The following is a 13,129-nucleotide window of genomic DNA, read 5'->3' as shown; positions in this document are numbered from 1 at the left end:
TGTTGTGCGCCCATCTCACTCAAGAGGCCGGGGGCCAGCGCTGTCCGGAGACACTTCCGGGTCATGTGGCCAGCGTGACATCGCTGCTCTGGCGAGCCAGAGCTGCACACGGAAACGCTGTTTACCTTCCCGCTAGTAAGCGGTCCCTATTTATCTACTTGCACCCGGGGGTGCTTTCGAACTGCTAGGCTGGCAGGCGCTGGGACAGAGCAACGGGAGCGCACCCCGCTGTGGGGATTCGAACCGCCGACCTTTCGATCGGCAAGCCCTAGGCGCTGAGGCTTTTACCCACAGCACCACCCGCATCCCACATATAGTATTATATGTATATTAATGCTGATAATATGCTAGAATTGTTTGCATTTTTACTGGAAGCAGGGTGGCTGGTTTTCTGCTTCTTTTGTAAACCACACTATGACCATTTTTGGTATAGACTAGCCTAGATAAATAAATTATTCTTGAAGGCTATGGTCAGGAAGGGGATTGATGAGTGAAGCCTTTGTGCATTTTTTATAAGCCTCAGCACCCTCTGCATATTCAAGTGGCATCAGATACAAATAGGTTAGATAAAAGCGAAATCGAGATATATTTGCAATGGTTTAAAACAAAACAAAAAGCAGGGAAGAGACACAACAAGGCACTAAACTGAAAAGAAATCTCAACCTTTTCCTCATTCCCACCCTCCTGGGTAATTCCATAACCGATACATTTATAAACAGCTTTGTACAAGAGCATGCAATAATGAGCAGGTGCTCAGACACACACCCCACCTGATAGTGAAGTGGATAAATATCAAGGCAGCCAATGATATAAAGAGATGTCAAAGAATTCCAGCAGAAATGGCAGTGGAAATTGCCAGTGCCCACATATTCATCTCATGTCTGGAAAGGAAATCAATCCAGTGAATTCAACTGGTATTCACTGTGTTGTTTTCAGTCTGCAAATAATAGGGATAGGTAATTGATGACACATTTGCATTGTCTTTTCTTTTGCATTATGTTTCTCCATCAGAGAAGTCAGAAAATCCTACAGATATGGTAGATACCAAAAGCGATCTCTGCCCAAGCATTTTATGGACTAGCTTTACATTGTGCTTCCCAAGTACATAGGTTTTTGCAGACTTCAGCTTAAAACTATGTAATTGAACATCAAGAACCCAAGTTATGACTACTCACCTCAATAATGGGCTGATTTTCCAGTCTGAAGAGTATCCAAAATCTCCCAGAAGCCTTGCTGTGAATATGTGGTTATTCTGTACTTCTCAGAATGCAACACTGCCACTTCTGCTTGCTTCCTAATAAAAATAAGGTCAGGTTGCTTTACTCAAGAGAGAACATGCCAGGCCCAGAAACCTAGCAATTACATCACACTGTAATATGTAATCACATAGCCATAATCTGAGGATTTAACAAACCCTTACATGTTTTGTTTGTATTTTGTTCAACTGCCACACCCAACCTGCTTCCAGGCTATCATAACATCCTGTGCTTTACTCTCACCGTCCCAGACATGGTACAAGAAATCCATACCACTTTTTAAACTCCGCAAGCAAACACATTAAAATTCATGCCACATCAAATAGCAATTTATAATTGCTTCTCAGCCTTCTGGCTAATATCAAAGTATCTGTTCTTATCAGTTGAATATGTAATACAGTATGTTCTCTATGTAAGGACACAGTGTGAATCCGATTTTGGAACCAGGAGTTGGATACGAGGCTTGGTCCACCCACGACATGTATTGACCTGATATCGCAGGGCCCAGTGCAATTTCCTTTTTGGTTTAGGAACAGGTGAGTGAGTTCTTTAACTGTTTTCCATTCTCGTCAATGACCGAAATAAATCGATTCATTCATTAACTTGTTTCCACAAGTATGTTACAAAAAGGTTTTTTTTAAAAAAAAAAACAAGTTGGCGTAAACATACAGATTAGATTAGCAATTGACACGTTTTCCTTTTTCCCCCATGTTGGAGTTCTGTAGTAATTGTTCCTCCATTTCTTTGTTCTTTATGACAGCCATCTTCAAAGGGCCGCCACATGCAAGATGGATCAAGCTTGTTTTCTCCTGTTTTGGGGGCTAGGACCCGTGAAGGTAAATGGCATTTCCGTGCACTCTGGCACTCGTCACGGTGTCCTGTTGTGCCAGAAGCAGTTTAGTCATGCCAACCACATGACCCGGAAAGCTGTCTGTGGACAAACACCGGCTCCCTCAGCCTGGAAGCGAGATGAGTGCCACACTCCATAGTCACCTTGGACTGGATTTAACTGTCCAGGGTTCCTTTACCTTTACCTATTTTACTTAAGGGCTTATTCACACCTCCATTTCCCCTGCTGCTTTCCCTCCGGGAAACCCAATCTGTAGAGCTGAATTGGAACAAACAGCAATTGGGCTTTCTGTGGATTGCCATTTGTTCTGATTTAGCACTAAAGAGCAGCTTTTCAAGGGGAAAGTAGTGGGGTAAAGGCAAAACTGCTCAGACTTGTGCCTAGAATGCACTGGACCAGTGGAAAATTGCTTGGACCCATGCTTTCTAGGCACTGGACAAGCAGAAGTGTGATCAAGCCCTAAATTGTTGTACTTCACATGATTATAATGAAGATTCGTTAAAAATGGCCTAGCGTTGATGTAACTTTAACTTCTTAATTCTGAGGCTGTATAGTGCTCAATATTAGCAGCAGGGTAATAGGTCTGGGGGGACGCGGGTGGCGCTGTGGGTTAAACCACAGAGCCTAGGACTTGCTGATCGGAAGGTCGGCGATTCGAATCCCCGCGACGGGGTGAGCGCCCGTTGCTTGGTCCCTGCTCCTGCCAACCTAGCAGTTCGAAAGCACGTCAAAGTGCAAGTAGATAAATAGGTACCGCTCCAACCTAGCAGTTCGAAAGCACGTCAAAGTGCAAGTAGATAAATAGGTACCGCTCCAGTGGGAAGGTAAACATCATTTCTGTGTGCTGCTCTGGTTCGCCAGAAGCGGATTAGTCATGCTGGCCACATGACCCGGAAGCTGTTCGCCGGCTCCCTCGGCCAATAAAGCAAGATGAGTGCCACAACCCCAGAGTCGGCCACGACTGCACCAAATGGTCAGGGGTCCCTTTACCTTTACTTGAATAGGTCTGAGACTTTCTTGTGATGAGCTATCCTGTCTGGCCTGCACATGGAGTCTTCACTTAACTACCATGGCTAAAAGATGTTAATCAGCTATCCTTCATCAATTTATCAAATTCTCCGTCAAAAGTCATTTAAGCTAGTAGTCCCCCACATATTGTGCTACAGAATTTCCACTGTGAGAAGATGCACTTCCTTTTCTCTACCCTGAACCTACTACTAACTAACTTAAAGCAGTATTACCAAATAGTATTATAAGATAAGAGAAAAATATTGTCTCTATTCATTGGCCCAGTTTGCACATAATGTTAAAACAATGATTTAGTGTAATGAGGACAAGCTCTGCCTCTCCTCCTGGGAGAGTTTCTGTATTAACCACAGTTTAACATTACATTAACCCTAAACTAAGATTAATCTTAACTACAGTATGTTGAAACAAGCCAGCTTCTTAAACTATACCTTGAAGTTAGTGTCTTTCTGCCAGAGTTTGCTCAGATACAGATGACACAGCAAGCTGCGGTTAATGAACAAAAGCAAAAGCTTCCAACCTCCTAATGGCTGAACCAGAGGAGGAGTGAGGCACAAGCCCAAGGCTTATCTAGGATCATCCTCATCCTATTAAATCAGGAGTGAGAAACATGTGGCCAACATGTCCACCAAATGCTGTTGAACTCCCAATCCCCTGCAACCCCAGCCTGAATGGCTGATGGTCAGGGAGGATCAATGTCACCTGGGGATCACAGAATACACACACTCCATCATGTCTCCACAAACTGTTTACTAAATTAAAATACCATTACATTTTCAAATAATTAACTGTTATCTGCTATTAACTTTGTATATTAAATCAATTGGCCTTTGCTTTCTAGTAGGTGAGGTAAGGACCACTTCGGGAAGCAAAAGTATTCCCTTCTCAGGTAACTACCCAATGCATGCTGCACAGGTAACAACATAATGAACTCTGAGCCAAGTAAGACACTCAGTGGTAGTTTTCTAGACCCTGTTTTTCAGGAATATCCAGTGGGGAAAAGAACAGGACCCCTCCCAGCACTTCAGGCAAGATTAAAATAAATGTGAATACTTTGAGCTAGGCAGCATGGATTATAAGTTTAGCTCTACTGAAGTAAATCAGTACCCCCACCTTCTCCGATGTGGTGCTTTTTATGTTTTCAACAACTCCCGTAATATCTGACCACTGGCCATAATGGCTGGGGTGAATGGTAATTGGAATCTAACAACATATGGAGGGCACTAAGTTGGTTCCCATTTATTGCAAGCTTTCTCCCCCCCCCCCACCCCACTTTTTGTTTTTAAATAAATTTTATTAGAGTTTGGAAAAAAGAATATAAAGATTATTATCTATTATATTGCAAGCTTTCAAAATTGTGAGTTAAGACAGAAACTTACCGTATTTTATTTACGAAAAGGTGCTTTTTTAAAAAAACTGGGGGCTTTTTGTTGTTGTTAAGAAATGGCATTTATAAGATTTGTGAGGGAAGTCCTTAGAAAAGAACTTTCAGTTAAAAAAATAAAGGTACTACTAGATTCTCCCCTTCTCTTGGCTGCTTTAAAAAACAATAGAGAATTGTTTTTCCATGGAATTTTGCAAACTCTACAGATTGCTAACAAAAGAATTTTTTCATGAGCAAATCCTCTCAATTACTACATATGCAGCATTTTCTTCTATAGACAGTGCCACTCAGCTTGTCTGTTATGGAAAGCTCTTTCAGCACATTCTATTTCTAGTTTTTCTCAGTCAGATCCATAGGCATTTGGCAATGAAACAGCTGAACTGATCTCACTTGATGCTAGCTTCCAAAAGGCTATTAGTAAGTGTGTACTAGAATCATTATCCCTAGGAGTTTCTTCCATTTCCCCCGCTCCAAAACCATGGCCTCCAAAGGGTATTAATTTAATCCTGAGTTGGGAAACATGCGGCCTTCTACCTCATTTCATAAGATCCTCTGTATTGTTCAGCTGGATGCTACGATTCCATCCCTGGTCTTTGGACCACCCCAATGGGCACCTCCAAGTGGGACGCGGGTGGCGCTGTGGTCTAAACCACAGAGCCTAGGGCTTGCTGATCAGGAGGTTGGCGGTTTGAATCCCTACGACGGGGTGAGCTCCCGTCATTCGGTCCCTGCTCCTGCCAACCTAGCAGTTCAAAAGCATGTCAAAGTGCAAGTAGATAAATAGGTACCGCTCTGGTGGGAAGGTAAACAGCATTTCCGCGCGCTGCTCTGGTTCACCAGAAGTGGCTTAGTCATGCTGGCCACATGACCTGGAAGCTGTACGCCGGCTCCCTTGGCCAGTGAAGCGAGATGAGTGCCGAATCCCAGAGTCGGTCACGACTGGACCTAACGCTCAGGGGTCACTTTTCTTCAAGTACTGCAAGGTGGCGTACATAGCTCAACATCTTTTTATCCTGTGACATAGGTTAGGGTGAAATAATGACTGGCCCAAGGTCATCGAGCAAGCTTCATGGATGAATCAGGATTTGAATTCTGGATTCCAAAATCTTAGTTGAGGGGTAGGGAATCTTTTTCAGCCATTCCCTTCTGGGTAAGGCTTCTAAGCAGCACATGGCAGGCAGGGCTAGAAGCAAAAGCAGACTGAGCAATGGATGCGAAAGGTATCTTTGTACGTTGGGCTAGTTTCCAAACACATTCAGACACTTTTCTTTGTTCTCCATCCAAGGAAGCAAGAGGCATTATCAGACTTCAATGGTATGTTCCTGTAATACAAAAACACTCAAAGAGTACTAGGACAAAGCAGTACTAGGACGGGGTATGGCCTGAGGAGAGTCTCCAGAGCCAGATAGAAAGACCCTATCCTAGTTAAGCAATATAACCACTTTACCCAACAGTAGTGAGCCAGCTATAAATCATACTGAGCAAGTTGGATTCTTTATTAGAAAAAAACAGGATCTGCAACTCATCTCCAAAAGTGGTTGCTGAGACTGAAGGTCCCTGTCTTCCCACAGCTACCTAAGTCCCCTCTTCTCCAGGGTTTCCCCCCAAGCACTCTGAGACTGTGCCTATGTGAAGCTAACTTATCCTCCGCACTCTCCATGCCTCTTGTGGTTCTGGGAGACCAGCGGGCAAGGGAGCTTGTCGCAGCTGGAGGGGGAGACACCCATGACTCTTCACCAGCCTGACTCATCTCTGCCTCTTGGCCCCCCTCCTCCCACTCTCCTGCTCCAGCCTCTGCCTCCGATTCTGAACTTCTCTCTGTCACCAACTCTCCCAGCTCACTAATCCCTGTTTCCTCTTCAGTGGTCCTTCATAGGAAAAAGGTTCTCCACCTGATTTAATGCACTCCAGGCAGGGCTAGATTTAGGTTTGATGAGGCCCTAAGCTACTGAAGGTAATGGGGCCCTTTATATGTCCAGCTGTCCTTTGTCAACAACAAATTGTCACTTGAATTGAATATATGCTATATGGTAATTTATGGACCTAAAATATATCTAAAGTCAGTTGCCACTGTTGCTGTATGTAGGTTTTATTTTATTTTTTATCTTATATTTTAGAAATGTATATCCAGTTTTTTTCCTTTAAATTTTTTTTGGGGGCCCCAAGAGTGTGGGGCCCTAAGCTATAGCTTGTTTAGTTTATACGTAAATCCAGCACTGACTCTAGGAGAGCTTTTCTTCCAATCTGGATGCTACAGCTAAAATGAACTTAATATATAAAGTTTTGCTTTCTTTTGAAAAGTTCCATAATGCAAAAATGTGGTTTCTTTTGCCACTTCCTGCTGCTGCTTTGGCAGTATATGATTTTTGTCAGATGGTGACAAGGGAGAGTCTCAGGTTCAAACCAAGTTTTTAGGGCTCTCGCCCAAAACAAATTAAGGTACAAAAAATAGTCTTGAGAGTCCACATTAAGGTGAAAAGGTAATTTCTGGAGCCATGACCAGACTAACTATATGCTTTGGTTTCATCAAGGTACAGCACACTGACATAATTATTAATAAGTACAGCTTGCATTCTGCAACATGATACCTCCTGGCTTTTGTAATACCATGACTGTGAAAATCACATCACATGTCACCTGGCCGGTTTTCAGACTTGCATTCCTGGCAAGCAATAGAGCTTCTTCTCCCACAATCTAAAGGCCTGGACTCACTACTTGGAAAGCTGAGCAATATGGAAACATAAATTCCTGAAAACAGCTGTGATCACCTGATATCGCAAAAACTGTGAATTTTGTGGCATCTTAAGAGACTGTGCAGCCCAATTCCAAAGCTATTTATATTTAGTATGGAGTAAGATCCACTGTACTGTAGGACTTTGTTCCCTTTTCTCCCTTCCTAGATACATAGCTATCAACTTTCAGATTTGAAAATAAGGGATCAGCAGCCTCAAAATTAAGAGATCAGCAGCCTCACCTGTCCCAGGGATAGTCTACGGGATATCTAACAATCCAGGATAGCAGCAGGAAGCAGCGCTAGAATAAAAGAATTTCCCGCAAAAAAAGGGAAGGTTGACAGCTATGCCTAGATAGTATGTTTAGGACTGAAACTTTATTGTGGCATGAAATTTGGGAGACAAGAGCTTATTAATTCACCAGATGCATGAAACCAATTCTAGGGAAGGAAACTCCTAAGGTGGAAGATCATGTTGCAATAAGGCTGTTGTCTTTGGACAGAATCAGGATGGGAAATTATTGTTATTCAAGGTGAACAAGGCTATAGCAAAGAAACACATTAGGGGTGTAGGACAGCAAAGGGGCACAAGTTAAACTTTAACCAGGTCTGTGAGACAGTAAAGACGTGTATTGATAGGCAGCAGTGTTTGTCAATTGTGGGGAACCTATGATGAACCACACTCCCATCATCCCCAATAATTTGCCATGTTGGCTGGGGCTGATGGGAGTTGAAGTCCAATAGTGGTTAAAGTTTCAAACTAGGACCAGGAGGACCACAGTTCAAATCCCCACTTGAGCATGAAGCTCACTGGGTGGCCTTGGGCCAGTCATTGCTTCTCAGCCTTGCAGGATTTTTTGTGAGGATTAAATGAGGAGGAAGAGACCCATGCACAGCATCTTGAGAGCCTTGGAGGGAAAAAAGGCAGGATAAAAAGTGAGAAAGAGGTGAGATAGAAGATAAATAAAATAAATAAACAGCTGGAAGACCACAGGTTCTCATTACTGAATTTCCTTACTGAAAGGTAAGAATATCTTTTGCTGGACTCAAAACTTCCTCTCCAGATTTAAGGATTTAGGAACAAGTTTTGTCTATTAAAACCAGTGCTTTTTTCCTTAAAAAATGTCTAGGGGTACTCTTAATTTTGACTCAAGAAAACCACCATTTTATAGTTACAGGTAGGTAGCTGTGTTGGTCTGCTGTAGTCAAAAAGAAATAAAATAAATTAAATTAAATTTTAAAAAATTCCTTCCAGTAGCACCTTAGACAGAGACCAACTAAGTTAGTTATTGATATGAGCTTTCGTGTACATGAAGAAGTGTGCATGCATACCAATAACTAACTTAGATGGTCTCTAAGGTGCTACTGGAAGGATTTTTTAATTTTATTTTGTTTCCACCATTTTATAGTTCAAATCAGGACAAAAGAACAAAGATTCACAAAAATTTTAGGTGTATGCGTCCCCCCAGGAAAAAGCACTGATTAAAACACATACTATCAGCATAACTATGGACAGTACAATTCTCACCCTACACATTCCTAAACATTCCTGTTTCGAAAATGGAAAAGCTTGCTAGTAGTTCCAGGAAACGTTCCCCTTTTGAAATAAACACCATCTGCATCTACCTACAGGCGCTGCCTGGGGAAAAAAAACCAAAAGAAAACAGGTGGCAGTGTAGACAACTCGCAAGCGATGGGTGGCAATGCGACGATTAAATATTTTTGAGCTGCTTCGGCTCCCGTAGTCCGCCGCCCTAGCTACTGTCTTCCCCATGGAGTCCTCCTGGGCGACTCTGGGCATCGCAGCTTTCCTTTTCCTCTTGCCGGTTCTCTTCGCCGCGCGGTTCTTCCGAACGAGGCGAGCGCGCGTCCCGCGTAACGCCGCCGTCAGCCTCCTGGTGGTGGCCGGTTCTGGTAAGAAAGAGACGGCGGAGTTTGCCTGCTCCGCGCTTTGTATAGCTAAGCGTGGCCTAGTCCACCCGGACTACAATACCCAGCAAGCACAGCGGCAAGCTCTCCCCCTCACAGCATTCTTTGGCGCGAGGCATCCTGGGATCTGTAATTCATACAGCGGGCAGAGGTTTGCATGGATCTGAGGTTCATTTGGTTTCGGGGAACCACCGTGAGGAGCCTCGAATCAATTTATAAGTCGCCCAGCTAAAATGACTGTAGTATAAGCTGAGGGAGATGCTAAGCCGGAAAGCATTTTACAGAACCGTTCTCGCTGCTTTTGAGAGCAAATGCTGGCGCCACGTGTATTGCGGCTATATTGTTATTAATTTATTTAATCCTCCTTTTTCCCCAGACAGAGACTCAAGGCAGCTTACAGGTGAAATAAGAACAGCGGAAATAAACATTAAAAACAACAACCAAACTATAATATAATATAATATAATATAATATAATATAATATAATATAATATAATATAATAATTTACTAAGAACATACAGATAATTACCGTGAAAACAGCACAGCCCCAGCCCTTTAATTCAAAACACTCTGTCCCCAAAAACCTGTAGGGATAAGAAGGTCTTCAGCTGCTGAAAGAAGGATAACAAGGAGGGAGCTAGTCTAGCTTCTCTAGGCAGGGAGTTCCAAAGTTGTCCCGGAGCAGGCACAGAGAAGGCCTTATACCACACCCCTACCAAGCACGCCTGTGAGAGTGGCGGGACTGAGAGAAAGGCCTGAGAACTCGGGAAGGTTTGTACGAGGGAATGCAGTCTCAGTTAAGTTGGACCTAAGCCATATAGGACTTTGTAAGTCATAACCAGCACATTGAACAGTGCACAGAAACAGACCATTAGCCAGCTTAGCTGTTATAACACGGGAGTTGTATGCGGCATTTGTAATGTGCAGCATTTGTGACAGCTGCGTGCTTATGAATGCAGATGTCCCACCACCTTGAAGTCCTTTGCCCTGTAGCGTAAACCTCGTGGCGGATGGCTGACACTCAGCTGCATTTGATGCACAGGTGAACACTTGCAGGTGAAGCGCAAGCTCGTCTCAGTCATTACCATAATATCTGCTCTGAAATAGGGATGTTTATGTCCCGTGGAGCTGTCATAATATGCTTTTAAAGTGTGTGTTGTTCCGTATATAAAGAGTAGGTGTTACAGAAATGGTCCAAAGCACATAGTTGCCCATGGCAGAAAATTAAAATGCACCAATAACAAGCTAATTAATTTACAAATCAAAATGTCAGGTGAGATGACCACATCAGGAAGCAGCTTTTTATTTAAAAAAATCACTTTCAGGTTTGTTTGTGGGTTTTTAAAACAAAAAACAAGCAGTGTATATATTTTATGAAATAAATGAATGAATTGTGAGTGTGCAGCAGCAAGGTGTGAGAGGATAGCTTTTGGGAAGGGTCACAGCTCGATGGTAGAGCATCTGCTTTACATGAAGAAGGTCCTAGATCGGGGTCAACAAACTTTTTCAGCAGGGGGCCGGTCCACTGTCCCTCAGACCTTGTGGGGGGCTGGACTATATGGGGGGGTGAATGAATTCCTATGCCCCACAAATAACCCAGAGATGCCTTTTAAATAAAAGGACACATTCTAAAAACACGCTGATTCCTGGACCGTCTGCAGGCTGGATTTAGAAGGCGATTGGGCTGGATCCGGCCCCCGGGCCTTAGTTTGCCTACCCATGTCCTAGGTTCTATCCCAGGAATCTCCAGGTAGGGCTGGTAGAGACCCAGTCTAAAATCCTGGAGTCTGGCTGCCAGTAAGTGTATGAGGCAGCTTCTTATTTGTATATACCATGGAGTTTGCCCTGTGCCCCCCAAATTAGCCTGGTGCAGAGGATACTGTGGTAACAGCCAACTGAATGGCTTCTGTTCATCGAGTGGGGGTGGGGAGGTGTCACCTTGTCCATCATCTCAGGCAGCAAAATCTCATGGGCCAAGCCTACACCAAGGCAGGTGAACTCATGGCATGGCTTACTCTGTGCTAGAGAATGAAGGGGCCATGTGACTACAGAGTCTTGAGTTTAAAGGATGTAAATTGGGTAGCCAGACCCTTGCACAGCGGTTCATCTAATTGCTATATAGGTGAATATTTTTCCACTTGCTTCTCCTGCTGTTGTGGGGCTTGGATGGGAAAACTGCACCTTACTGAAATTCTCCCTTCAAGATAACTACGAATAGCATGAGAATCCTGCTTCATTTATCTATTCACAGAATGTTTGTTTGTTTGTTTATTGCATTTACACCCCACCTTTTTCTCGTAAGGAGCTCAAGACAGCATACAAGGGTTCTCCTCCTCCTCATTTAATCCCCACAACGACCCTGTGAGGTAGGTTAGGCTGAGAGGCGTTGACTGGCCCTAGGTCACCCAGGGAGCTTCATGGCTGAGTGAGGATTTGAACCCTGGTCTCCCAGGTCCTAGTCTGACACCCTAACCACCACCACCCAGCGCTGGCTCTGTGGAGGGAGTCAGCGTAGCAGCAGAGTAAGCTATTGGTTAGTCTCAATAGTGTGGCTCAGTATGAATATACCATTAAATGCAGCAGCATCTGTGTAAAGGGTATTTCTCAATGTTCTACATGCAGAAGGTCCCACATTTAATCCTCAGTGTCCTCCAGACACAACCGGGAGAGACCTTTTTGAAACCCTCAAAGAGCAGCTGTCAATCAGCGTGGATAATACCGAGTGGGATCGATCATAAGAGCATAAGGAAAGCCCTGCTGGATCACACGAAAGGCTCATTTAGTCCCGAATCCTGTACTCACAGTGGCCATAACCACATGGTTATGAAAGCCCAGATGTTGGACATGAGTGCAAGAGGACTCTCCCCACTCTGAACTAATGTTCAGAAGCAAAACACCTCTGATACTGGAGAAAGTGCACAGCCATCATAACTAGTAGGCATGGGCAGCCTCTTCCTTCATTAATTTGTCCAACCCCCTTTAAAGACGTCCAAGTTTCTCTGACTTGGTATGAAGGAGCTTCTTAGGTTCCTAATATATTCCCAATAATTGGTCCCCTTCTAAAACAGACAGCAGCATCGCATCAGTGGAATGCTTCTTGCAAATATAGACATAGAATGTAAATTTGCCACAGGAAACCCAGTTGGGTGGGGTACAAATAATAAAATTATTATTAGTAGTAGTAGGAAAAAGAAGTTTGCAAACCTCAAAACAATTTTCTAGTATGTTGTATATATGAATTTTCTTTTAGGAAGGCCCAAGTCATGTAAGCGTAACTTTTTAAAAAACAGAAATGAACTAGAGTTGGAGTACATACATATGGAAAACATTTGGCAGTTCAGACATTAGTTGACTGAGAGGGGGAAATGTGAAATGTCTGAAATGAAAAGCATTGTGCTTTGATATGACATGAAAGTTATCTCTGTGGGGTTTGATCTATACCGGCTCAGTCATCAACACACATCAGTCTCCAGTTGATGCTGCAATCATCAGAGTCTTGCAGTTCGCTGATCTCTCACAAGCCACCTTCGCTTTTGTGTTTTTCAGGAGGACACACTACAGAAATCTTGAGGTTACTTAGTAGCCTGTCCCAGACATACTCTCCTAGACATTATGTTTTGGCTGATTCAGACAAAATGAGTGAAGAAAAAATCTGTTCTTTTGAACAACAAAGAGCTGAAACCGCCTCCAATTCCTTGGTAAGTTGTGGCATCTTTATTGATAACTGTTTGTTTATATTTCACGCGCCGAAATGGTGACTTAAATTGCTTATCAGCATTGGGCTCCATATCTGTAGCTCCAAGCACTTTGCTTCTCAATTTATCCTGCTGAATTGCTTCTTTATGCTTTTATCTTTATTGAATCTTACCTTTTACTCACAAACCCAAAAGTTAGCCAAGGGTGAATGTGGCTTTCACTCAGGCCAAAAAAGATTAGCCACCCCTGCTTTTAA

At 43.3% G+C, this 13,129-nt stretch overlaps 2 protein-coding genes and 1 non-coding gene across 6 annotated transcripts in view; 2 read left to right on the top strand and 1 right to left on the bottom strand.

The window, feature by feature from the left end:
- The window catches only part of TLCD4 (TLC domain containing 4), a 40,990-nt gene extending 34,247 nt beyond the window's left edge, over window positions 1–6,743 (bottom strand). The window contains exons 1-2 of the mRNA XM_077928458.1: window positions 5,305–6,743; window positions 1,176–1,294 (exon numbers count right to left, since the gene is read on the bottom strand). The gene's annotated coding sequence lies outside the window, so the exon portion shown is untranslated. The remainder of the gene's footprint in view (window positions 1–1,175; window positions 1,295–5,304) is intronic.
- The window catches only part of ALG14 (ALG14 UDP-N-acetylglucosaminyltransferase subunit), a 49,893-nt gene that overhangs the window by 4,515 nt on the left and 32,249 nt on the right, over window positions 1–13,129 (top strand). For 2 of the 4 annotated variants that reach the window (XR_003707143.2, XM_028732741.2), the window contains exons 1-2: window positions 8,962–9,161; window positions 12,724–12,875. Coding sequence is in view for 3 of the 4 variants with exons in the window: in XM_028732741.2 (XP_028588574.2) it covers window positions 9,020–9,161; window positions 12,724–12,875 (294 nt within the window). In the remaining variant the exon portion in view is untranslated. Of the gene's footprint in view, window positions 1–1,673; window positions 1,793–2,016; window positions 2,093–8,950; window positions 9,162–12,723; window positions 12,876–13,129 lie in introns of those variants that run through there. The other 2 variants (XM_077928460.1, XM_028732742.2) reach the window with 2 other exon arrangements.
- Window positions 1,592–1,774, top strand: LOC114599993 (U2 spliceosomal RNA). Its single transcript, XR_003707409.2, has one exon. It is a non-coding gene; the product is annotated as a U2 spliceosomal RNA (small nuclear RNA).

Source organism: Podarcis muralis, chromosome 5 (assembly GCF_964188315.1).
Source record: "Podarcis muralis chromosome 5, rPodMur119.hap1.1, whole genome shotgun sequence".
In the NCBI taxonomy this organism is placed as follows: Eukaryota; Metazoa; Chordata; class Lepidosauria; order Squamata; family Lacertidae; genus Podarcis; species Podarcis muralis.
The sequence above is the reverse complement of the archived record's forward strand: the minus strand, read 5'-3'. Positions and strand labels throughout refer to the sequence as shown.